Source organism: Pleurodeles waltl, chromosome 1_2, assembly GCF_031143425.1.
Source record: "Pleurodeles waltl isolate 20211129_DDA chromosome 1_2, aPleWal1.hap1.20221129, whole genome shotgun sequence".
NCBI lineage: Eukaryota > Metazoa > Chordata > Amphibia > Caudata > Salamandridae > Pleurodeles > Pleurodeles waltl.
The window spans coordinates 1,297,857,738-1,297,881,873 of NC_090437.1; the positions used below are offsets into that span (position 1 = coordinate 1,297,857,738).

The 24,136-nt window shown below is 41.4% G+C and overlaps 1 protein-coding gene across 1 annotated transcript in view; it reads right to left on the bottom strand.

Annotated features, from left to right (window-relative positions):
• Positions 1-1,526: 1,526 nt before the first annotated feature.
• PAIP2B (poly(A) binding protein interacting protein 2B) overlaps positions 1,527-24,136 on the bottom strand; it is a 71,171-nt gene continuing 48,561 nt past the window's right edge. Inside the window, exon 4 of the mRNA XM_069205428.1 lies at positions 1,527-4,035. Coding sequence (XP_069061529.1) covers positions 3,979-4,035 — 57 coding nt within the window. The 3' untranslated portion in view covers positions 1,527-3,978. The remainder of the gene's footprint in view (positions 4,036-24,136) is intronic.

The following is a 24,136-nucleotide window of genomic DNA, read 5'->3' on the forward strand; positions in this document are numbered from 1 at the left end:
ATGTGGACAATGAGGCAACTTTTGAGGACTTGAGTACAAGGAATCATCACATATGCCTTTTTAACAGTTTTGTTACAGTGAGTCATCTTTTCTCTGCGTCCTTTACTGCCTTCCTCAACACTTGCTTCACTTCTGCTTCAGCTGGAGTTCGATTTCTGACTCCTCTCCCTGTACTGGCCCAGCCTCCTGAACGTTCTCATGATCACTGGATAAGTCAAGGTCTTTCAGGGCCTCCTATGTCGGAGTGCTCCCCATGGTGTAATGCTGTAACCTCTGGGTACATCATTTAGAATCTTGGGTACAAACTCTGCATAGGCCTTGTGCTTGCAGTCTTTCAGTAAAGGTTGCAGAATTCATGGTGGCAGTAGAGGCAGAGCTTAGAAGGGACGATCCCCTCCCCCTCCCCCTTCATTAAATTACCCTGTTCTGCCTCTCTTCCTCATTCTCCGGTCACATGGTTGTTATAAGTGGGGTGCCCAGTCGGGATCAAGAAGGTTCCCCTTCTCCATTTAAATGCTGTGCCTTGACATTTTTCTATGGATTTCCAACTCTGCATCTCTTTTCAAGAAATCGTCGGAGCTCATCCATAGTTCTCTCAGACCCACTGGGAGGAAAAAAAAATAAAAAATCTGAAGAGGGCTACCACCCACAGGAACTTCTGGGGCACCGTCTGACATCACAGAAGGGATGGTCTTAACAAATGGAGGTTGACAACGCCCACCAAAAAAATAAAACAAAAATAAATGTTTCTAGACCCAACCATTAGTAGGCGGAACAATGCACAGCAAGTGAATCCAAAAAAGGATTCATGCTGCAAAACTACAAAATCTGGATAAATATAATTTTTAAGAAAAGAAAAAGAAAAAGAAAAATCAGATTGGTTTACTAGTGGTCTACCTCCACTTGTAAGGTGGACTGTTCTGTGTTTTATGGCTTCTATACATCACCACTGTTCAATGCCTAAACACTCCCAACTGAACCCAGTCCTGTGGCAAGTACACAGTGCACTTTAAAACATTCACCATGGGCAAAAAGATTCTCATCATTTGGAAAAAGATTAGCAAACATGCTTACCAAATTCCATAACCTGCTCTGCAAACGCACAAGAGTTGTTTAAATTGAGCTAAAGTAAATCTTAATGTAAACACAAGCTATTAACTGGCTCTCTCGCTGATGGGCATTAGCTGCTACACATTTAAATGTACACACCATAGTAAAAACGTATTCTTACCCTCTATTATCTAAGCGAGTCAGTCAAATATTTGATAGAGGTTTTTAGAGAAAATTCCCACATCACTGGACTACACTGTGTTAAGTAAGCTTCATTAAAAACATCAGGTTTAAAGATGAACATAGGACTCAGTTAAGGAACCAAGACAATTGTGTACTCTGCTCCACAATATTTTGAGTCTGGATAAAAATACTCGTTATGTGATGCAGCCAACAAACATAACATGTATTTCTACGTGAATATGAGGTATACAAAACAGCAGGCACAAAAAAACAAGTCCAGAGATGAACATTGGTCTCAGTACTTACAAATGAAACTGCATGATTTATTTACTTGAAACTTAACACAACTGCGTGGGTACAGCCCAAGATGCTCAGACACCCACCCATGCAGAAACCACCACTCGTATGCAATGAATCGTAACGTTTCCCCCATTGAGACTCAAGTCCAATTAACAGAATCCTCCAGATAATAAAATGTGAAATCGTCCAGTCAGGTTTTAATGTTGCTAAACTAAACAGATCCAAAGATGGCTAGAATTCCCCATTTGCTTCCAAATTAAGAATCCAATTCGGCAGTGTTGACGTCCTGTTTTCTCCATTAATGCTTCGCTCTTGGTCTACAAGTTGTGAGCCACAGATTTAAACATAACATTCCATACTAGACATGATCTAAATGACAGGAAAACCCCCAAATCTCTTCCCCCACAGCTACATTTGCAAAATATATATCCAGCCATAAACACTAGCCTTCCATCAGTAAGTTTTACTCTGTGGGGAAAAAGGATAAAAGTGATGTTACAGAACTACTATGATATTCTTCAATTGTGCACCCTCAGATTAGCAAGTCTAAAAAAATGACAGCTATTGCCAGATATAAATATATGTACACACACATTCCCTGCATGTACATACAAGGGAGTGGGGGGCCCAGATCTTGCTCTGAGGAAAGCTGCAGTATTGAGAATGTCAGTGTAGTTTACATTTGCCTTTTAGTCTTCAATATCCTATTAACTTAATGACACTGCAAACTGAACAAAAATATAATATTGGCTTGAGAAAAAAATGAGCATGGTTTAGTTTTGCACTTCACTCCGAGTAACCTCCTGAGAGCTCGTAATGGATTTGAAATTTGGTTTCAGGAACGTCATCCAAATTTGAGACACGAGTTAGGCAGCATGGTTTCAACTTGAATAGCAGACGAGCCGCGGAAACAAACACCAATCATGGCTGGTAGCAAGTTTGCAGGGGGTCAGAGCTAAAAGATGAAACAAACAGATGGCCATCCAAAATGTTGGCCTTGCAAACAAAAAATAAGCAACCACAGAATGCAAGTGGCACTCGACAGAACAGACATCTGTAGACAGAGTTCGTCTGAGAGGTGTATCCTGCAAGCCATGCTCACTTACGGAGCACAACAAAACATTTTTTTCATAAACAGTGGAATTTCAAGCAAAACTATATTCAGAAGTGAGAGGAACCATGAGGATTAAAGTCCTGGTCTATTAAAAGGAATATGTTCCATTTACCCAATACACATCTGTGCTGCCCCAACAAGCACAATCAATCCATCCATCTTGGTGGCAGTGAATACTAATAAAATTATGGAGCTTTCCAGGCATCTGTAGGAACCTCCATATGTGCTGTAAGCCTCTCATTGCTTATATGAAGTAATAAACATTAATTCTTTAAGGCAAAAAAAAAAATACCAACACTGGAACAGATGCAAAGTCTGATAATGTTCCATGAATTAAAACATTACCTACAAGAGTTTTCTGAAGCAAATCAAAGTGGACGCCTAATTGTACATAAATGGAGGGATCGCAGTTAAAACAAAAAAATTTAAAAATGCAAAGAATGCATTTCACCATCTATTAACCCTTAAGAATAAAAAGTCACCATCCTTTAACCCTGGCAGCATGCAAACATTTTAATGTTCACATAAAAATGAGCTCTTTTGCACTTTAGTTCATAAACACTGAAAATTGGAGATTCAGGAGGGCAGTTTTGAAAACAATTGTTCTTGAGCTCTCAATAAGCACTACATTAACCTGAGCAGAATCAGAATGTGGCTGGTTTGATTTCTCTTGCCTCCTGGCCCGTAAGTAATACTTTCAATGGTCGCTAAACAACTGCTTAGCCTGCACCAACCTTTCTACTTACAAAAGCAGTTAAAACGTGAGGGGCAGCATCAGGGCCTCTTGCGCAAGAGGCACTGTAGTGTTAAATATTGAATGGGATGACTTAGCTTAATGCACGGTTGAAAGGTAACAGGCAACAAGCCACGAATAATCCTGGCCTAACCTGTACATTATAAAACAACGCAAAGAGATGTAAGGCCTGTTGTCACCCGGGTCCATTAGCTTTCCGATACATCTCAGAGGTGAGGACGGTGAGAAGGGATTACGCAAGGAAGGGTGAAACCCCATGATTTTACGGTTTTGTCAATAGCATTGTGGTGCAAACACCCAATTGTTTGATGTACAGATTGCAAACCCCCTTGCAAAAAATAGAATATCCCAAGTCCGATAAGCATACTGCCAAAACAATATATGTTGTAAAGAAAAAAAGAATCCAAGCTTATACAATACGATCCCTTGTCCTTCAGTCCCGCCCCCCCTCCCTCCCAGGTACTCGATTCACAGTGTCGAGTTCGCTTTCCATTCCCGCCCGGCTTTTGTGCAGCGTTGTCCCAAATACTTAGGGACACAGTCTTTTTTATTTTATTTTTTTTAAGTTCAGTAAATTTCAGTACTTCACTCCTGGAATAAACTCCTTGGCATCAGGGTTCAGATTGCTTTTGCTCTGCAAAGAGAAAAGAAAAAAAAATTGCTAGGTTAAATAATTCTACTACAAATATATATTTCTTTGGATTATTTAACAGATTAATTTTGAGTACGTTGGATCAAGCAGTTTAATCTATGTGCTAACAATTAGTAAACAGTCAAATTAAAAAGAAAAAATTGACTTCACGAGTTGTGTATACACATTTTACCTTTCCAATACCTAAAACCATCTTCTTTCCAATTAAACTACACTCCACTGCATTATGCGGTTTCCCAATACTACAATTAAAATCTCCAACATTTTTAGTCGAGCGCGCATGCTCTGGCCTGTCGTAATCTATCTGTGGGCTTTTAACTACAACCACTGCACGCCCATTCCTATCACTCGTTCGTCGGCTTGCCTTTCAAAAATCCTTTATCATCATTTGCCCCTCCTTGAAGTGGTTTGGTTACCCACCTTCAACAGACACGGTTACATGGATAATTGCACTTTTGCTGAGACGTTTGAGTGCAAGCAAACTTCTTTTTCCTTATGTCTCTCATTCGCACTCATGCTGGCGCTTTGAATCGGCTCGCTTATGTCAACTATTTTACTTTCATTTTCAATTTAAGTGGCAAGAAAAGTCCAGTTAGGAATTTTACAAAGTTAACAGTTATAACTCGAGCAAACAAGAGACCCATTACATTACAAATGCTTGTTATTATAGCTATAGTCTGTCTTTTCATGTCTGGGTAGGTCCATCTAACCTGGTGAGTGTCAGCAATAGCTTAAGGCTCAATCAGTAGGTGAACACATCTACTTCACCTTTAACGGTTGCTTAATTCTCCACGTTGGACACTAAACTGTTAAGGTCTTGCATTAAGAATTACTTCCAGCTGTGGTTATCATAACCTATCTCTGTACATTCCTAACCATGATCGCTAGTCTCAATATGCCTCCTGTTAAACTACCACTGTCTTATTCAAAAGGCCTGCAACACAAGCTGACAGCGCTTCACCAACATGTTGCTAATCGGGGTTAAAAGCCTTGTTCACTAGATTAAAAAGGACAAGATGGATGCTTTAAATTTGTATGCTATTTGGTCTGTATGATATTCGGTTTTATTCAATTCAAACATTAAAACTATGGACTAACAAACTGACATTTAGGTCAATTTATTAGCTCAAGGCTGCTAAATATCTTGCTGTATCATACACATCGGTCAACTTTTCGCGCTATGGAAAGGTTACAAACCTTTAGTACTGGTTCTAAAATGGAAGGAAACTAATTGATAGGCAAAATGAATAATTCTGTGCTGCATGCGTGTAACCCATACTACCTTTCGGCATGAAACAGATAAGTGGCCTCTGTCCATTTATATTCCTTTCAGGAGTGGCTGTTCTAGGGTGGTGAGAGGGGGGAAGAGGACCACCTCTAAAGAAAGAAATAACTAAAGATGCATTCTTTCTCTAGAAAGTTCCACTCACTTGGAAGGTGGCTGCACGTACTTATTACTAGAGAGGCCATAAATAGTGCAATCTAATGCACACACAGGTAGCATTAAAATAACTAAAATGAATGTGCTCTCCGGTATCCTTCATCTACTGCGATCTCTTGCAATGTCTATTACAGTTGGTGAACTTAAGGATCTATGGCAGTGTATTTGGGGATTATATGGGTAGTGTGATTGTATATGGGGAATAAGAGGATCCGGATGGCTCAGAGGGAACCAGGATGGTTAAGCTTGCCCTGACCACATACGATACGACCAAGCTGCACAAATGCGAACACTAGTTTAATTGGCGAGTCAGACTCGAGATGATGATTCTATGAAGCAGCCTTACAGGAAGGACTCTGGAAATGTCCATGGGTCCGGAGGGGGAGTATGCCCTCACAATCTGTAACTAGCTGAGATTACTAAAACAGCCCTACACAGAGAAGTTAGTGTGAAAGAGGTCTCAGCACATTCTCATCTCCATACACACCAAATAAATTCCACTCCAATTCAACCCCATCAATGACAGCAGATCAATTTGCAAGTTAGCAAAAAGGGCAATGGGGGCGGGGGGGGGGGATGGCTTGTCATACACTAAGACCTTTGTGGGAGCTATGGGCCCACATACCCAAATGATCTAGAAATGCAGTGAACACAATAGAATCCTACTAACTAAATGTCTCCATACATGGACTTAGACAGGTACATATGGTCGCTAATGAGAAATGGGCATGTTAAGCCAATGAGGTGCTCATATACAAACATTTAGGAATTAAATTCCTACTCTTGTTGCAAAAGGGCTAGGTAACCTTATAGTGGCAGACCCCCATGATCACTCTTGCATATGTTGTAGGTGGGATACAGGAGCAAGTGTCACAGATTGATACTGTACCACATGCTTGGGGAGGCGAGGTAGCTCAATGAAACAAATGCCACTGATGCCATGACGCCCTGAAATCTAGGCCCTGGAAAAGAACTTAAGACCTGCAAAAGCGCAAAAACAATTTGCTAAAGCTAAGCAACCTCTGATCCCTCATCTGGCTGGGATGGTCTAATAAATCCATTTCCCGCCACACCCGTGACCTTAGCAATTACTTGAACTACATCAGTTATTTTTAGGAGTCATGCTACTGGCCCATGTTAGAGGGTCTGTTACACAGATTAAGGTTTGTTCACTGGAAGAATTTTTTAAAATATGGTTTTGACTTTGTTTACTTAGTACTCTAATAAAAAGGTATCTTGTCATTTACATGTAATGTCTAGAAGACAAAATTCGGAAAGGTTGAACCAGAAAATATATACTTAGTCTGGCAATCTTCATGAATGACAGCAATCAGTTAAAAACCAGAAAAAATACATTACTAACCAAGTTCAGTTGTCCACAATATTAAACACCTGGGAAGATTTGTTTGTGGTACTAGTAACTTGTTTACTGACGACAAACCCTCTTTTGAACATATTCATTACACCCTCCTCCAAGGTGGAATTAATTGCAAACAAGACTGGCAAGACACCTACCCCCTCACCGCAATGTAGAGACTTCATAAAACCAGATACAGGAATTAGTTCCAATTCCATTTGCTAGAAAGAGGGTCGAATTCCAAATTTAAACCACATTTCAAAAAATTTAAATTTCATATCGCTCGCTGTAATTAAAAGTAATCACTAACATACGGGACGCATAACAATAACCAACTAGACCAACAATTAGCTAGATAGTTACACCTTCATAGTGCATACTAAAATGTTTTGGCCGAATATAAGGGGTCTCTCCAACTGTAAGTGGTCGCCGAGTTAATGTTTAAAAAAAGAAAAAAAAATTACCTTGATTTTACAAGTGGTAACTATACTATCCTATCGTTTCAATAATTACGGCATGCATTAGCCCTGTCCATCAAGAGAGGGGGGGGGGGTTTGGGCTGTCTGGCCAAAGTTATATTACCAGTGCTGCAGCGTGGGGATTTTCTTTTTAATATTTTTTTTAGTTCAGCAAAAAACTGCCTTATTCTCTAGAACCTAAGAGACCAATTCTAATCACAGAAAAGAATTTGCTGTGTGAACTCCAAAGCTCTGAGAGGTGCTAACGTAATGATCTGACCAAATGACTGGCCAGAATGCCAAAATGAGTCATAGCACTGGCAAGTACCATCACGCAGTCTCACACATAGCCATGGGAAGCAACTGCAGGAACCAGTGAGATGTGGCAGCAGTATGAATAAAATCCTGAATTGCATCCTTGCTCGGATCCAGTTTCAGTCTTTTGAGTAAAAGACAGAGGGGCTTACCTCGGGGCATTATGTAAAGTATTTATGCAGCACCAAAGCAGTAATAAGGTAAAAATGCAAAACAAAAAGTCCCAAACTAAATTAGAAAAAGTAGAATTTAACAAACAAAATGACAAATCCGATAAGGGAAGCAGAGATATAAATGTGGAAAGCATTAGGTAGGAATAGCACCAAAAAGTACAAAGTGCCAATGATAGTTAACAGTCGTGATAGGCCTCATACGCAATCCGCAGCCCACAGGTTGGGTAGATCAACCAGGTTCAACCTGGTCAAAAGCTCTAGCCTTCTGAATCAGTCCTTTAATTCTCAACCCACCACAGGAGTACATGTCTAAAGTGACCCTACCCTTTCTCCACCCAAACGAACTCAGGAAAGGGACAGACCTGGCAACCAGGTTTCTCAGATCCATTGGTGATGAGCTAAACTAGGTTTTTTCCCCCTTATACTTCAGGACCTTTATAATGGCATAATAAAGATTGCAAGTTCCCGGATCCAAAGTAAAAACTTGAGCAGATCAGCCATGGACCTGGGAAACTGTACACACTCTGTATCGGGCAGAGACCAGCAGAAAGAACCAGTCCAAGTGGGTAGTTGAGGTAATGATCTCCCTATAGCTTGACCTGGAGATCAATCTTATGACCTTTGGAGTTTACTTCTTTAAAGAGAGGAGCCTTTAATCTCCCTCTTGTACCCAGAGCACAGACAGCAGGTCCTGTTCTCTTCTGTTCTTCAGGTCCAGCGGTGTTATGAGGTGGGTGCCTTAAGAGGACACATTTATGCCTGGCTTAAGCTAGACAGTTGAGAAGGACTCCAGGACATGCCTTAACCAATGGGGTAAAAATTACCTTTGCCAACCCTACCCACTTTTGATATTTTCAAAATGATGAAATTCTTCAGTCACTCCAAACTTGTCTTTGGAGGGTGTCCGTGAGGAGTGTACTATGGTCCTTAAATATCTGAAATCCAGTTCGAGGGAGCCACTGTACCAATCATAATAAGCCCAGAAACAGAAGTTTGGTAGGACAAATGTGGAGTTTACCAGCAACCAGCCAGGAAACCGGCTATAAAGACATTTGTGTACCTTCTACCTTTCATGTGTGCTACCAGTGTTGTGACCAAAACCACAGGTCAAGTAGGATTTGACACAAATGTCAAAAAAAAAGAAGCAAACAGCTTCCCCTCTGCTGAGTTTAAGGGAGACATCCTTGCGGATTAGGGCGGACCTATGACAATGGCCTATTTTTAGCTCCTGGGAGGAATTTCATACCTCATTCACACCTATCAGGCCTTGAACAATTATAAACATTTAACCAGACCTACAGGTCTAGTGACTCAATCTACTCGACCTAACTGTAATACGCTTGACCCGTAAACTGATCTCAAATTGTGTGATCCTAGGCAAACATTTTATTTCACCGAATCACTTTTCCTTTTACCCCCACATGAGCACTTTCAAGTATCCAAGTTCAGCAGCTCTGCTGTACAAATCGTGTTTGATTAAATTAACTATACATTTTCTCCACGCAATAAAAATCTTGGCCACATATATGGTACACATGACCCTTAATTAGCCTCTTAGTTCACATTGGATACCGGTTGCTAGAAGATCCACCTCCAAACTGCTTATCATCACCAACAAAGCAGTACATGGAACAGGAACGCCTTTCACCAGGAATAAAAAAAAATATCACCAAATACATTCAACAAAAACTTCCACTCAAGATTGGCACCCCGCCTCAAAATAGCTTTCTGTGTTCAATCAGCCAAACTACGGAATTCACTACCCCCAAAATATAAGATCCACGGATAACTCATCTTCAGAAGACTACTCAGGAGTTGGCTCTTTCCTACATTACCACCACACTCAAAACAGCAATGGATAGCATATTCCCTGAGTGCCTAAATGTTATAATTTGATTATGTGTATCTCTAGATAGGTATATTTCTTTGTACAAGTATGTATATTTATGATTTTATCTTAAAACATACATGCTCTTTAGGCCTGTTTAAAGAATGTATAGTTGACATCAATTAAATGTAAATATGTATTTATTTGTATGTGTAGAAAAAAAAAAATATCTATATTATATATAGTCCACACTTGACATGTGCATAGGCCATTGCATAGATTCTATACAAGTTGCTTGATTAGATGCTTATGAATGTTTTTAATCACAATAGGTAAATATCATAACTTTCTCTACAAGCATTTAATGAAATATTGAGGAAAGAAAATACTGTTCGAAAAGTACACAAATAAAAACTTCAAATAATGTAACTCTTGAAACCCTGTGTTTATAGGATACAACTTTAAATCTCAATATATTATATTCCTTACACATTTATTCCCTGGATTATATATTCCCTGGATTACACATCTATATATATATATATATATATATATATATATATATATATATATATATATATATATATATATATATATATATATATACACACTTTGTCACTACTGAAATCCTACTGTATGAGAGGGAAAAAAATGAACTCTCGAAAGCTTTACTCTGTCTGACCATTACCCTATACTGTTATCAATCTATCCCCACTGACTCATCCCAAACCCATTCTACTGCTATAATCTCCAAAATAACCCTTCCCAGACTCTTCCCTTCTCTACCACAATCCTCAGTTTTAGGACTATGATCTCCTAAACAACCCTACTAAATTCTCCCTCATTTATCTCTCCTTTGACTCATCCCAAACCCTGTTTAACTGCTATGATCGCTCCAATCCCTTTTTACAGATTTACATCCTTCACCTCTACTTTACTCATCCCAAACCTCATCTCACTACTATGATCTCCCAATTAACACTTCTGGATTCTTTCCTCCATCGATCACTTCATTACTCTACTAAAATCAACTAAGATTGCCATGTTCTCTGCTCAAATTCCCTCATCTCCCTATACTAATACTGTACTCATATTTCCCTATACTAATCCACCACTAATCCTTTTCTATTCTGGAGTAGCGTGCTACTCGCCGAAAAGCACTGACCTCGTTGGGGTAGTAAGCGCCATATAAAAACAAACAATCACAATAGCATTGTAATCAGGGCAAGGACAGGAATGTCTCAGTTCGGGTCTAAAATGGCTCCATTTTAATCAATTGATTACTCAAGTAGGATGTTTACACAGGGCACACTTCCATCAAAATAGCCAAACATTCCTACTGAGTTTGTTTTACTGAAAAAACTATATAGCATACAAACGATAACCTGTGGAAATCGGGTTTCAGCAAATATTTATCATTTGCACAGGACCAGGTGTTTTTTCCATTACATTTCAGAATTACAAAAAAAGTGCTTCAACTACGGGGACATGTTAAAATATCTGTATAGTTCATTTTGCAAGCTATTTAAATGTGTTGGAAAAAACTGACATCCAATAGCCTTTCATGTCACACTGCCTGTACCCCAGCACAATTCTGACAGTTCAACTTTTCTCCCCCTCCGACAGCAAAGTAGGTTTTGTAAAACATCAATCTCCAAGATAAAATACACTGCAATTTTTAAGAAGAAATAAGATGAAGTTTCATCTGTCTGAGCACCGCAAATGTGACCAGATAAAACAAAAAAAAGTTTAAAGATCTCCATTGTTCATTCATTTTTTGAATGAACAGAACACTTGTTATTTACCAGCTCGACCTCTCGCGCTAGTAGGCCCTAAAAATAGCTTGCCCTGATAAGTGACTGACCACAGCAAATAGAAATTGAATAGGCAGACCTCGAATTCCAATTACTGGCTGGAAGAAGTTGGAGAGCAGGGGAAAGGTAGCTTTCTGAAAGTTACTGTTCCTTAATATTTATTTTGGAGGGATAAAAACAACATTTTTATATCTATATCTAGTAGACTTCACATCTTATTTGAATTTTTAGTAAGTATTAAAATATATTTCTTTAATTATTTCTAGTCTGTCGCATTCCCGAGAAACAGTACTCAAAATTTGTTCTGCACTCTGGTTTTCTGCGTAGGGCAGCTAGGCCTGCTAGAGTTTTTTGGTGCTTGTCACTGTAAGGACATGTTAACATTAAATTTCTAAAATTTCTACATGTTTGACTTTTACACTGCCACATTCTGGCTACGATGATAGGCCTGAAGCCATGTTTTACACGGTCACTATAGCGAATGACAATAGCTGCTGCATTCCACTTGTGACAGTTAGTTTACAGGTCCTGGGTAAATTTGTGCCTTCTAGCAGGGTTTTATAGGCATGTTAAATATACCAGTAAGGAATATATTAATAGGGCCATGTTTAAAGAAGGGAAGTATAGCACTTTACAGATTGTTAACAGGCATTGAGTTCCAACACCAGCAGAAAGAAGAAAAAAAAAAAAAAAGGGGCCATCAAAAGACAAGATATATAAAAAAGATACACACACGGAAAATGTCACTTTCCCAGTGTACATCTGTCCATGGCATGTAGTGCGGCAGATTCACATGATGTGTGTAGGAAGTTGGCTCTGTATGTGCTATTTCAAAGTAAGGAATAGCATGCACAGAGTCCAAGGGTTCCCCTTAGAGGTAAAATAGTGGTAAAAATAGATAATACTAATGCTCTATTTTGTGGTAGTGTGGTCGAGCAGTAGGCTTATCCAAGGAGTAGTGTTAAGCATTTGTTGTACATACACAGACAATAAATGAGGTACACACACTCAGAGGCAAATCCAGCCAATAGGTTTTGTTATAGAAAAATATATTTTCTTAGTTTATTTTAAGAACCACAGGTTCAAATTTAACATGTAATATCTTGTTTGAAAGGTATTGCAGGTAAGTACATTAGGAACTTTGAATCATTTCAATTGCATGTATACTTTTCAAGTTATTCACAAATAGCTATTTCAAAAGTGGACACTTAGTGCAATTTTCACAGTTCCTGGGGGAGGTAAGTTTTTGTTAGTTTTACCAGGTAAGTAAGACACTTACAGGGTTCAGTTCTTGGTCCAAGGTAGCCCACCGTTGGGGGTTCAGAGCAACCCCAAAGTTACCACACCAGCAGCTCAGGGCCGGTCAGGTGCAGAGTTCAAAGTGGTGCCCAAAACGCATAGGCTATAATGGAGAGAAGGGGGTGCCCCGGTTCCAGTCTGCTTGCAGGTAAGTACCCGCGTCTTCGGAGGGCAGACCAGGGGGGTTTTGTAGGGCACCGGGGGGGACACAAGCCACACAGAAATTTCACCCTCAGCGGCGCGGGGGCGGCCGGGTGCAGTGTTAGAACAAGCGTCGGGTTCGCAATGTAAGTCAATGAGAGATCAAGGGATCTCTTTAGCGCTGCAGGCAGGCAAGGGGGGGCTTCCTCGGGGAAACCTCCACTTGGGCAAGGGAGAGGGACTCCTGGGGGTCACTTCTGCAGTGAAAGTCCGGTCCTTCAGGTCCTGGGGGCTGCGGGTGCAGGGTCTTTTCCAGGCGTCGGGACTTAGGTTTCAGAGAGTCGCGGTCAGGGGAAGCCTCGGGATTCCCTCTGCAGGCGGCGCTGTGGGGGCTCAGGGGGGACAGGTTTTGGTACTCACAGTCGTAGAGTAGTCCGGGGGTCCTCCCTGAGGTGTTGGTTCTCCACCAGCCGAGTCGGGGTCGCCGGGTGCAGTGTTGCAAGTCTCACGCTTCTTGCGGGGAGATTGCAGGGTCTTTAAAGCTGCTCCTTGAAACAAAGTTGCAGTCTTTTTGGAGCAGGTCCGCTGTCCTCGGGAGTTTCTTGTCTTTTTCGAAGCAGGGCAGTCCTCAGAGGATTCAGAGGTCGCTGGTCCCTTGGAAGGCGTCGCTGGAGCAGAGTTCTTTGGAAGGCAGGAGACAGGCCGGTGAGTTTCTGGAGCCAAGGCAGTTGTTGTCTTCTTGTCTTCCTCTGCAGGGGTTTTCAGCTAGGCAGTCCTTCTTGTAGTTTGCAGGAATCTAATTTCTAGGTTCAGGGAGAGCCCTTAAATACTAAATTTAAGGGCGTGTTTAGGTCTGGGGGTTAGTAGCCAATGGCTACTAGCCCTGAGGGTGGGTACACCCTCTTTGTGCCTCCTCCCAAGGGGAGGGGGTCACAATCCTAACCCTATTGGGGGAATCCTCCATCTGCAAGATGGAGGATTTCTAAAAGTTAGAGTCACCTCAGCTCAGGACACCTTAGGGGCTGTCCTGACTGGCCAGTGACTCCTCCTTGTTGCTTTCTTTGTTCCCTCCAGCCTTGCCGCCAAAAGTGGGGGCCGTGGCCGGAGGGGGCGGGCAACTCCACTAAGCTGGAGTGCCCTGCTGGGCTGTGACAAAGGGGTGAGCCTTTGAGGCTCACCGCCAGGTGTCACAGCTCCTGCCTGGGGGAGGTGTTAGCATCTCCACCCAGTGCAGGCTTTGTTACTGGCCTCAGAGTGACAAAGGCACTCTCCCCATGGGGCCAGCAACATGTCTCTAGTGTGGCAGGCTGCTGGAACCAGTCAGCCTACACAGATAGTCGGTTAAGTTTCAGGGGGCATCTCTAAGGTGCCCTCTGTGGTGTATTTTACAATAAAATGTACACTGGCATCAGTGTGCATTTATTGTGCTGAGAAGTTTGATACCAAACTTCTCAGTTTTCAGTGTAGCCATTATGGTGCTGTGGAGTTCGTGTAAAACAGACTCCCAGACCATATACTCTTATGGCTACCCTGCACTTACAATGTCTAAGGTTTTGCTTAGACACTGTAGGGGTACAGTGCTCATGCACTGGTACCCTCACCTATGGTATAGTGCACCCTGCCTTGGGGCTGTAAGGCCTGCTAGAGGGGTGTCTTACCTATACTGCATAGGCAGTGAGAGGCTGGCATGGCACCCTGAGGGGAGTGCCATGTCGACTTACTCATTTTGTTCTCACTAGCACACACAGGCTTGTAAGCAGTGTGTCTGTGCTGAGTGAGGGGTCTCTAGGGTGGCATAACACATGCTGCAGCCCTTAGAGACCTTCCTTGGCATCAGGGCCCTTGGTACCAGAGGTACCAGTTACAAGGGACTTATCTGGATGCCAGGGTGTGCCAATTGTGGGATCAATGGTACATTTTAGGTGAAAGAACACTGGTGTTGGGGCCTGGTTAGCAGGGTCCCAGCACACTTCTCAGTCAAGTCAGCATCAGTATCAGGCAAAAAGTGGGGGGTAACTGCAACAGGGAGCCATTTCTTTACAATGTGCGTATAGCGCCATCTAGTGTTGGGTTCGGAGTGTTACAAGTTGTTTTTCTCAGAAGTTTGAGATCGAGCGACTCCTCTCGGTGATAATGCCCATGCGCACTAAGTCCTTTGATAGAATGTTTTCCCGCAGGAGGGTAACGTAAGGCGTGAATGATTGTATATGTACAAATAAATATTAAGTAAAGAAGAAGTCCATGCAATGAATCTATATAATCTACATAATAAAATACAACGGCTACAGGCTTCCGGGGAGAAGGGAGGGCGCACGTGAATCTGCAGCAGTACATGCCACGAACAGATGTACACTGGGTAAGTGAAATTCTGTTCAATGGCATGTGTAGCTGCAGATACACATGCTGTGCATTGACTGAAAAGCAGTCCCCTCCTAATTAAGCGGTGGCAAGCCTGTAGGAGTTGGAGTAAAACAGTGTTTAAGCACGGCTTGACCAACATACACTTGTTGGTGAGATAGTACATCCACAGCAGTGTTTGGTTAATGTGTGTGGCGTGGACCATGTGGCTACTTTCCTATGTCTGCCATTGGTATATTTACCAAGAATGCCATTGAAGCTCATTTCTTTCTAGTAGAGTATGCTTTAGGAGTTTTTAATAGTTGCCTTTTAGCTAGCAAGTTTGAATACACTTTACTATCCATCTGGCCAATCCTTATTTGGAAATAGGATTACCTTTATGAGGCTGTTGAAAAGCCACAAAAAGTTGTTTAGATTTTCTAAAATCTTTTTTTCTGTATATATAATACATGAGAGTTCGAGATCAAGAGTGTGGAGAGCTCTTTCAGCAACTGAATCTGGCTGTGGAAAGAAGACAGGCAATTCCACTGAGATTGATGTGAAATGGTGAAACCACTTTGGGTAAAGATTTTGGATTTGTCCTAAGTACTATTTTGTGCTTGTGAACTTGGAAGAAGGGTTCTTCGAAAGTGAATGCTTGAAGGAAAGCAACCTTCCATGAGAGAAATTGAAGAGTTGAAGAATGCATGGGTTCAAACGGTGGATCCATAAGCCTTGTGAGCACAATGTTGGGATTCCATGCAGGAGCTGGTGGAGCTCCAGGTGGAATAACTGTTAAGGCCCTTCATAAAAGCGTTTACGACAGGAATTCTAAACAGAGAGGTATGTTGTCTGTTTTGGGGGTAGGCTGATCTTGCTGCCAAATGAATTTTAAATAGATGAATATGCAATAACTGCTTTTTGTAAATGAAGCAAACATACAATATCCTGACCTGATACTTTAAGTGGATGTTAGGTTTGCAGTAATATACAACATTTTTCCATTTATTTGCATAGCACTGCCTGGTTGTAGGTTTACATGCTTGTTTAAACATTCTGATGGAAGCTTTAGATATCCAAATTCTATGGCCTCAGGAGCCAAATCGCCAGGTTGAGCAAACTGAGGTTGGGACGCCTGATCTGATCCTTGTTTTCAGTCAATAGGTCTGGTCTGCTTGGGAGCTTGTGATGTGGGACTACAGCCAGATCTAACAATGTTGTGTACCAGTGTTGACATTCCCACATGGGAGCTATGAGTATCATAGTGAGAGAGGTATGACAGATTATTGACCAGAAATGGAATTAGTGGGAGAGGGGGGGAAAAGCGTAAGCAAATATCCCTGACCAACTGATCCATAGGGCATTTCCCTTGGATCGCGAGAGTGGGAACCTGGATGCGAAGTTTGGGCATTTTGCGTTTTTGCTTGTTGCAAAAAGGTCTGTGTGGTGTTTCCCCACATGTGAAAGTACTGTTGAATTATCTGTGGGTGAATCGCCCATTTGAGTATTTGTTGCTGCATCCTGCTTAAGAGGTTCGCAAGCTGGTTGTGTATTCCTGGGATATACTCTCCTAGTAGGTGAATCAGATTGTGAATTGCCCACTTCCAAATTGTCTGTGCTAGAAAGGACAATTGGGATGAGGGTGTCCCACTGTTTTTACAGATAACACATTGGGGTCATGTCTGTTCTTATGAACACTGTTTTGTGGGTGATCTGTGTCTGGAACACTGCTAGCAATTCCAAGTGGTTTATGTGGTAAGTTTGTTGTATTGAATCCATTCTCCCTGTATAGTAAGACTATTGAGATGGGCTCCCCAACCGGTCATTGATGCATCCGTGGTGATTACAGTCTGAGGCACAGGGTCCTGAAATGGCCGCCCTTTTGATCAGTTGGTTTGATTCTACCATTGCAGAGAGTTGCAAGTTTGGCGGTCCAACAACACTAGATCCTGTAGTTGACCCAGTGCCTGAGGCTATTGTTGCAGTGGTCTCCTGTTTAGACGTGCATTGGGCACTATTGCTATGCATCATGCCATCATTCCCAATAGCCTCATGATAAACCTTACTGTGTAGGTTTGATTGGCCTGTAATTGGGAATGGAGTGTGAAACGCTTGAATTCATTCTTGATTTGGGTAGGCAAATGCTGACTGAGTGTTGAGAATTGCTCCTAGATATGGCTGACTTTGTGATGGCAGAAGGTGAGACTTTGGAATTTGATGGTGAGCCCTAGCCTGTGTAGGGTATCTCTGTGTATTGCGCGTGTTGTTGACAGGTGAGAATGGTGCTGGCGTTTATGAGCCAGTCGTCCAGATATGGGAAGACATGTAGGTACTGTCTGAGGTATGCTGCAGCTACTGCTAGGCATTTTGTGAATATCCTTGGTGCTGTTACTCCAAAGTGTAGTACTTGAATTGATAGTGCCTGCCCGCTATCACAAACCTTAAGTACTTGCAGTGTGCTGGATTGTATGGGAATGTGAAAGTAATCATCTTTTAGCTATAATGCGGTATTGCAGTCTTGTTTTTGTAACAAGGGAATTACACCCTGCAGAGTGCCCATTTGGAAATGCTCTGACAGAATATACTGATTTAGCGGTCTGACATCGAGAATTGGCCTGAGAACCATCATTTTTTTGGTATGAGGAAGTACAGAGAATATACCCCTGTCCCTTGTTGATTGATGAGAACTACTTCTACTGCACCTTTGAGTAGAAGAGATTCTACCTTTTGTTTAACAGACCAATGTGTTCAAGAGACTTGTTTAACAGACCAATGTGTTCGAGAGAAAGTCTGTGTGAATTTTGGGGGGGTGGGGGGGGAGGATAAGTTCTAGGCAGTAACCAGTGCGGATAGACGGTACCCATTGATCTGTTGTAATCTGTTGCCAGTGAGGATGGCAATATTGACGTCTTTCTCTCAGTAGATATATGCTGTGTGGGGATGCAGGAAGAGTCATTGATTTGATGAGGTGGAGGCACCTCTTGAAGCAGCAGATTTGACTCTAGTTCTAAAAGTGTGTCGTCTGTAGGAACCCCTGAAAGTTCCCCTGGTATTATTTTGTTGTCCCTGTTTTTGTTGGGATGTAGAGGCCTCTGACGTTTGCGGCTTAAAACCTCCTCTAAATTGAGGTTTACGAAATGAGCCCCGAAAAGGTGTTGTGTAAGACGCTCCCATGGCCTTTGATGTTTCGGAGTCCTTTTTTAAATTTGTCAATGGCCGTATCCACCTCAGGTCCAGAAGGTTTCTCTTTATTAAAAGGAATATTAAGGACCGCTTGTTGTATTCTTGGTTTAAATACTGAGTATCTCAACCAAGCATGCCTTCTAATCATGACACTGGTGCTAATTCCCCTAGCTACTATGTCAGCTGCATCTAGTGCTGATGTAATCTGATTATTGGCAATGGCTTGTTCTTCTGCCACTACTTGCTGTGCTCTTTTTTTGGTGTTCGTTTGGGAGGTACTGAAGGAACTCCAGCATCTCATCCTAACGTACCTGGCCAAAAGAGCTTGGGAGTTGGCAATTCTCCACTGATTTGCAGCTTGAGTTGCCACTCTTGCCTGCTGCATATTTGCGGCTCTCTATCAGGGGGAGGAGCAACCCCTGTGGACTGGCTATTTTGCCCTTTTCCTGGATGCACTGACTACAATGGAATCAGGTGGCAATTGCTGTGATATTAAGACTGGATCAGATGGTGCAGCTTTATTTTTTTATCTACTCTAGGTGTAGACACCCTAGCCTTGACTTGTTCTTTTAAAAGAGTCAGACATGTTTTAACATACCTGGTAACATTGGTTAACATTGGTATTGTTTGTGAGTTGAGGAAAGTGTTAAATAGGAAATCCTCTTCTATAGGCTCAGAGTGCATTTGTACGTTATGATAAGTGGCGGCTCTGGAAATGACCGGATAGGCTGTTTATGCTCAGGTGGAGATGGCCTTGTGGGATACAAATCAGGGTCATTGGATGGAATTGTCAGAATCGTATATATCCCATGGAGCCATGTTGTAAATATTGTCACCCATATAATCCTCATGTGAAGAAACTGGGGAAGGTGTGGGAAATTTAGTGGGTGAAGGTGGTGGAGAAGAGGGAAGCTAAGGTGAATGTGGTGGAGAAAGTTGTTCTACAGTCTCCCTTGTGTTTAAAAATCTTGGCTGGAGAAGGGCCAGTTTCCAAGCTTTGCTGAAATGCTAGTTTCCTCCGTTATAGGAGGAGAGGCAATAATCTTCCGCGTATCTTTCTGGATTTGAATCCTCCTTTGATTTTGATCCATGACCTCAAGAATTGGTCTAATGTCCGTTTCATCTGGTTCCTGTTCTAAATATGAACATTTTTGCTTCCCAACAAAGACTGCTCTGAAAGCTTGGTGGGAGCATGCTTTATATGGGATGAAAAAATGGTCTGTTCAGTAAGTGAAAGTTTTTTTCAACTCAGAAGAGGAGCTTTGATGTTCCAGCTCCGATGTAGTGTGCAGCTGTCTTAGATCCAAAGTGGAAGCCTCCATCTTTTGACTCAAAGCCGAAACAGGTGTGCAGTCTGTTGATCGGTGTGAGTTTTGTCCTTTTTCGGCGCCGAACCGGAGGGTCTGTTGACGATATGTTGTTTTCGGGTCAAACCGTGGCCAGCAAGCAGCAGTAGACCGAAGGCCTTCTGTGATTTTTTAAATCGGTTTCTGGTGGGAAGGGGCTGGTGTACTCCCGTACTGCGCCGCAGGAAATATATGGCTGACCCCATCTGAATCACGGTTGGAATCAGTCTCAGATGGAGACTGCAGTCTGTGCCTGTTCCTCACCAAAGATGACAGGCATTTGTTCTGTGGACCTCGATGCCATCTCTAACCGTCTTGCTCTTTGATCCTGTAAGGTTTTCTTGGATCTGAAGGATCGACATGAAATGTGCCGGTGACGCAGTAAGCCAGAGAATGCACTGGGCGTTTAATCGATCCTGATGCTACAATCTGATCCAGTGTAGTCAGAAACCTGTTCCAAAATGATACTGACGTTGAAGAAAAAGATAGAGAAGTTGAGATAGTACCAAACCGAAATCTACAGGAGCGAGAGGGAACACATCCGAACCAGACGGCGGAAAGAAAACAATCAAACAAAAGCCTAGATGCCCATGTGCACTATCACAGAGAAGAGTCACTTGATCTTGTGACTCAGAAAAGCTTTTTGAAGAAACACTCCGACCCAAACTCTAGGTGGCGATATATGCACAGCATGTGTATCTGCTGCTACACATGCCATCTAATATATACACACACTCACACTGCATCTTCAACACAGTTTGTCACAGGATTTAATCAAGACCAAAATCCTTTGTTTATACAGCAATTAGATTCCATGTAACAAGATACCTGTCTAAAGGCTGTAACTCAGTGTTAACAATCCACTCATACTAGCTTTAACATACAATTCTCAGAATAACACACTACGGTCTAGTGCCTCTTATTTTTGATAATATTCAAAAGGCATCTAAGGGAACTTCAGGCAACAAACCAATCAGACCGGCAGGCTTTTTTGTTGGCTTATCACCATAACAACTCATACCTACTATACTGATACTTTATGTACTTCATTGCCGTTTCACTTAATATAAGCACATACTTCAAGAAGAGCACCTTCACCCATTTACTCCCTGAGCACCCTAGTCTCGTCTTAACTTTATAATGTGTCTCCTTGTCGAGACTACATACGTTTTCCATTTCAAATTTCCATGGTAGGTTTTGATATTCATGTTTGTCTAATAAAGATTAATGTTTGGATACCAATTACAGATCCTGAAAAAAGAATGTGGTCTAAATCAAGCCAGAAAGAACCATTGTTTGGGATGTATGTATTACATACTGGTATCTGGGATGCTGGAATTCCCCTTGTTTACAGAGGCACTATATCAAGCAAGCATAAACTTAGTTGCTTTGACAATTATTGTAAAAGCCAGCAAAATTACAGATACCTAAAAAATTAGATTTGGAAAAAACCAAACAACCCATGTTAAGATGGTCTAACAAGCATTGCTACACTGCTAATCTTATATCGCAAGTGTTTATCTGAGGGGGTAACCAGTAACAAAACTCCTGCTTTCTAAATTCATCAGAGAGATTCTATGTGACACAATTCCAGTCTGCAGCCTTCAACAATGCTTAACAACCCATCACAAAGACCTATAGTCTTGAATAAATGCATTTCATGATAAATGCCTGTTCATAGTAAAACAGATCAGACCTATGGTAGCTGACAAGTTTTCTCAGTGAACCAATTAGGCATATTGCCTTTATCACTGGCTTATGACCATCATATCAGATGCCTCCTGTAAAGCACATAAGTTGGCAACCATCAAGTGTACTGATATACAATAACAAATTGATCAAAAACAGTTAGCAAAACCTCCATGGAAGGGCTTCACAAGGATTATGTTGCAAATCTTCAACTACAAAATCCTTGCCTCACGTGAAGAGTTTCGATGTAGCAAGGCATGTAGCCTTCAATACAATGTAATGACAATCCACCTCAAAGGACTATTAGCTTTAACAAGGGGAGAAAATGGTTTCAGGCATACTTCTGTATTAACTTCTCATAAAAAACAGTTCAGACATATGGCATTGGACACAATTTCCCCCAATGCACCAGGTATGCATATACCTTAATCAATGGCATGCACAAGGCAAGTCATACAGATAGAAATTTGTAAATATATACAAAATTACAGTTGGCAAAAATGATATTCACTCCTTCTTAAAAAGATCATCAAGTGCAAATCTTCTACAAGCAGGGTTTGCATAAAGCGGAGAGCGGGAAGAAACCAATAAAGATCCTTAGCTACTACAATTATCTGCAAGAATCCTTGTAACACAAAACCAGTCACAGGCTTTAAATTGAATATTAATCCACCCTTAACTACTTATCGGATTTAATATACTATTTTTTCAAATAAATCAGCCCCACTACTATCATACATTTTCATTAAAAAAATTAGACCATTGGCATCTGACATTTTCCCAGAGAACCTATAATGCCTATGGCCTTTATCGCACGTTTGTTAGCACAACCAACTCGAACGTACTGTACTCCGCATAAGCTTTCCCATAACACAACTGCTGATAAACAGCCATAGAATTACAAATACTTATGAAGTTAGAGTTAGCAAAACAAAGTGCACATTTTCTACCCTGAGGATTTGTCAAAGGGGTCTCCAACCCCAGAACTCGACTGCGATGGTAATCTGAAATCACATATTGCAAGGTATCAGCCAAAAAGCTTTAACGCAGTAATGACAATCCGCCCATTTAAGGTTAATTGACTTGAGCATATGCTTTTCACATAAAAAAAAGAAAAAAAGCCTCCTGCCTTTGTGATAACTTCATTTAAACAGATCAGCCCTTTAGCCTTGATCACAGGGTCACCATAACCAACTCAGTCTTTCAGTATTAAGAATAAGCTTTCCACAAGGCAAAGCGTGCAATAAGCACTCCTTATAAGGAAATTAACACTTCAGCGAAGACAAAGACCCTCTTCTCAGTAGTGCTTCTTAAATCACTATTTTTGTTTATCAGATAGGGACACACACTAGCTATGCTGTCAAGCCAGAGCTGAAAAGTTGACGTTATGAATGGAGCACACAATTAGTCTTCCAAGGTCCTACCTGGGTAGAAACGTTCTAAAGGATCCGAAACTGTTCAGTGAGTGCTGCAGCTTTTCTGTGTTTTATTATATAGTCCGTATAAGCAGAATAATGAATGCTGAGTGTTAGACTGCCCTTGTACAGATTACTAGAGTTAAAGATTTACAAGAAGGTTCCAATTCAGGAGTGCCTTTAAAACAAATAACCTTGCAGGCTGCTGTAAAAACCAATTTACTCTGGTTTTACTCAGTCACCTATTAAAGTATCCAACTGGAGCACCAAAAAGTTGTGGTAAAATGTGGCATGGGAATACATAAAAAATAACACCCACAATATCTGGGGTGGTCTGTGCAGGGACAGGTCCATGACTTTCCATGAGCAAACTCACAAGTGCTGACATATGCAAGAAAGACCCAGTGCTCGAGGTCACTGGCAGACATGGAATAGAAAAAGGGAAAAAGAAAAAAAAAAAAGTGTCCATTACACATGCAGCAGGGTAGGAATCCCTCTCTCGACCAATAAGCAAACTGTTATCTTAAAAATTGTGCTCTTAACTAGGCTCCTCTCTAGCTCTATACAATTCCTTACTTATTTGTATTGGCTCTACGCAATACCTTATTGGGGATATCAATACTTTATTCTTTCCGACTATATGTTTTCAAATCTCAACATCTGGTACTCAGATTGTGAACACCTCCCTACAGCATTAAACTTGAAACATGGTGCTTCTCTGTTCTATGCCACCATGTATTCTACCAAACTCTAGCCCTGTGCTTAAGGCTCCTCTCGCTATCATAGTGTCCCCTCCTGCTCATTTCCTGTTCCCTAGCGTCCAATGCATAGCCACAGACTTCACAAAATGTATACATCATACACTCAAACAAAAAGCCAGAAGGTTTGGAGTGTACTTGTTACTTATATTCACTATCACAGCAATCCAATTTCTCTAGTTCGAAGAGAACAGAAGCCTAGTAGATTGCAACCCTAGTGACTGCTGTAATAACTGATATGTGTGAACCTTTTATAGTATCAGGATATTATGTACATTGATGGCACGCACGCCCCCCCCCCCAGCCCCTACCAACAGATAACCTGTATTAGCAAAACCGATACATTCAACATTTTATAAGTTTCAGTTTTACTATAATTTCAGATACATTCATTTCAAACGGCAATAAAAAGCATGCAGGTAGTGTGATATATATATACACACACACACACACACACATACATGTATACATACACACACGTCAAAGAAAAAGACAAAGGTTTAGGAAATTCACCCGTTTTAGTTAGAGG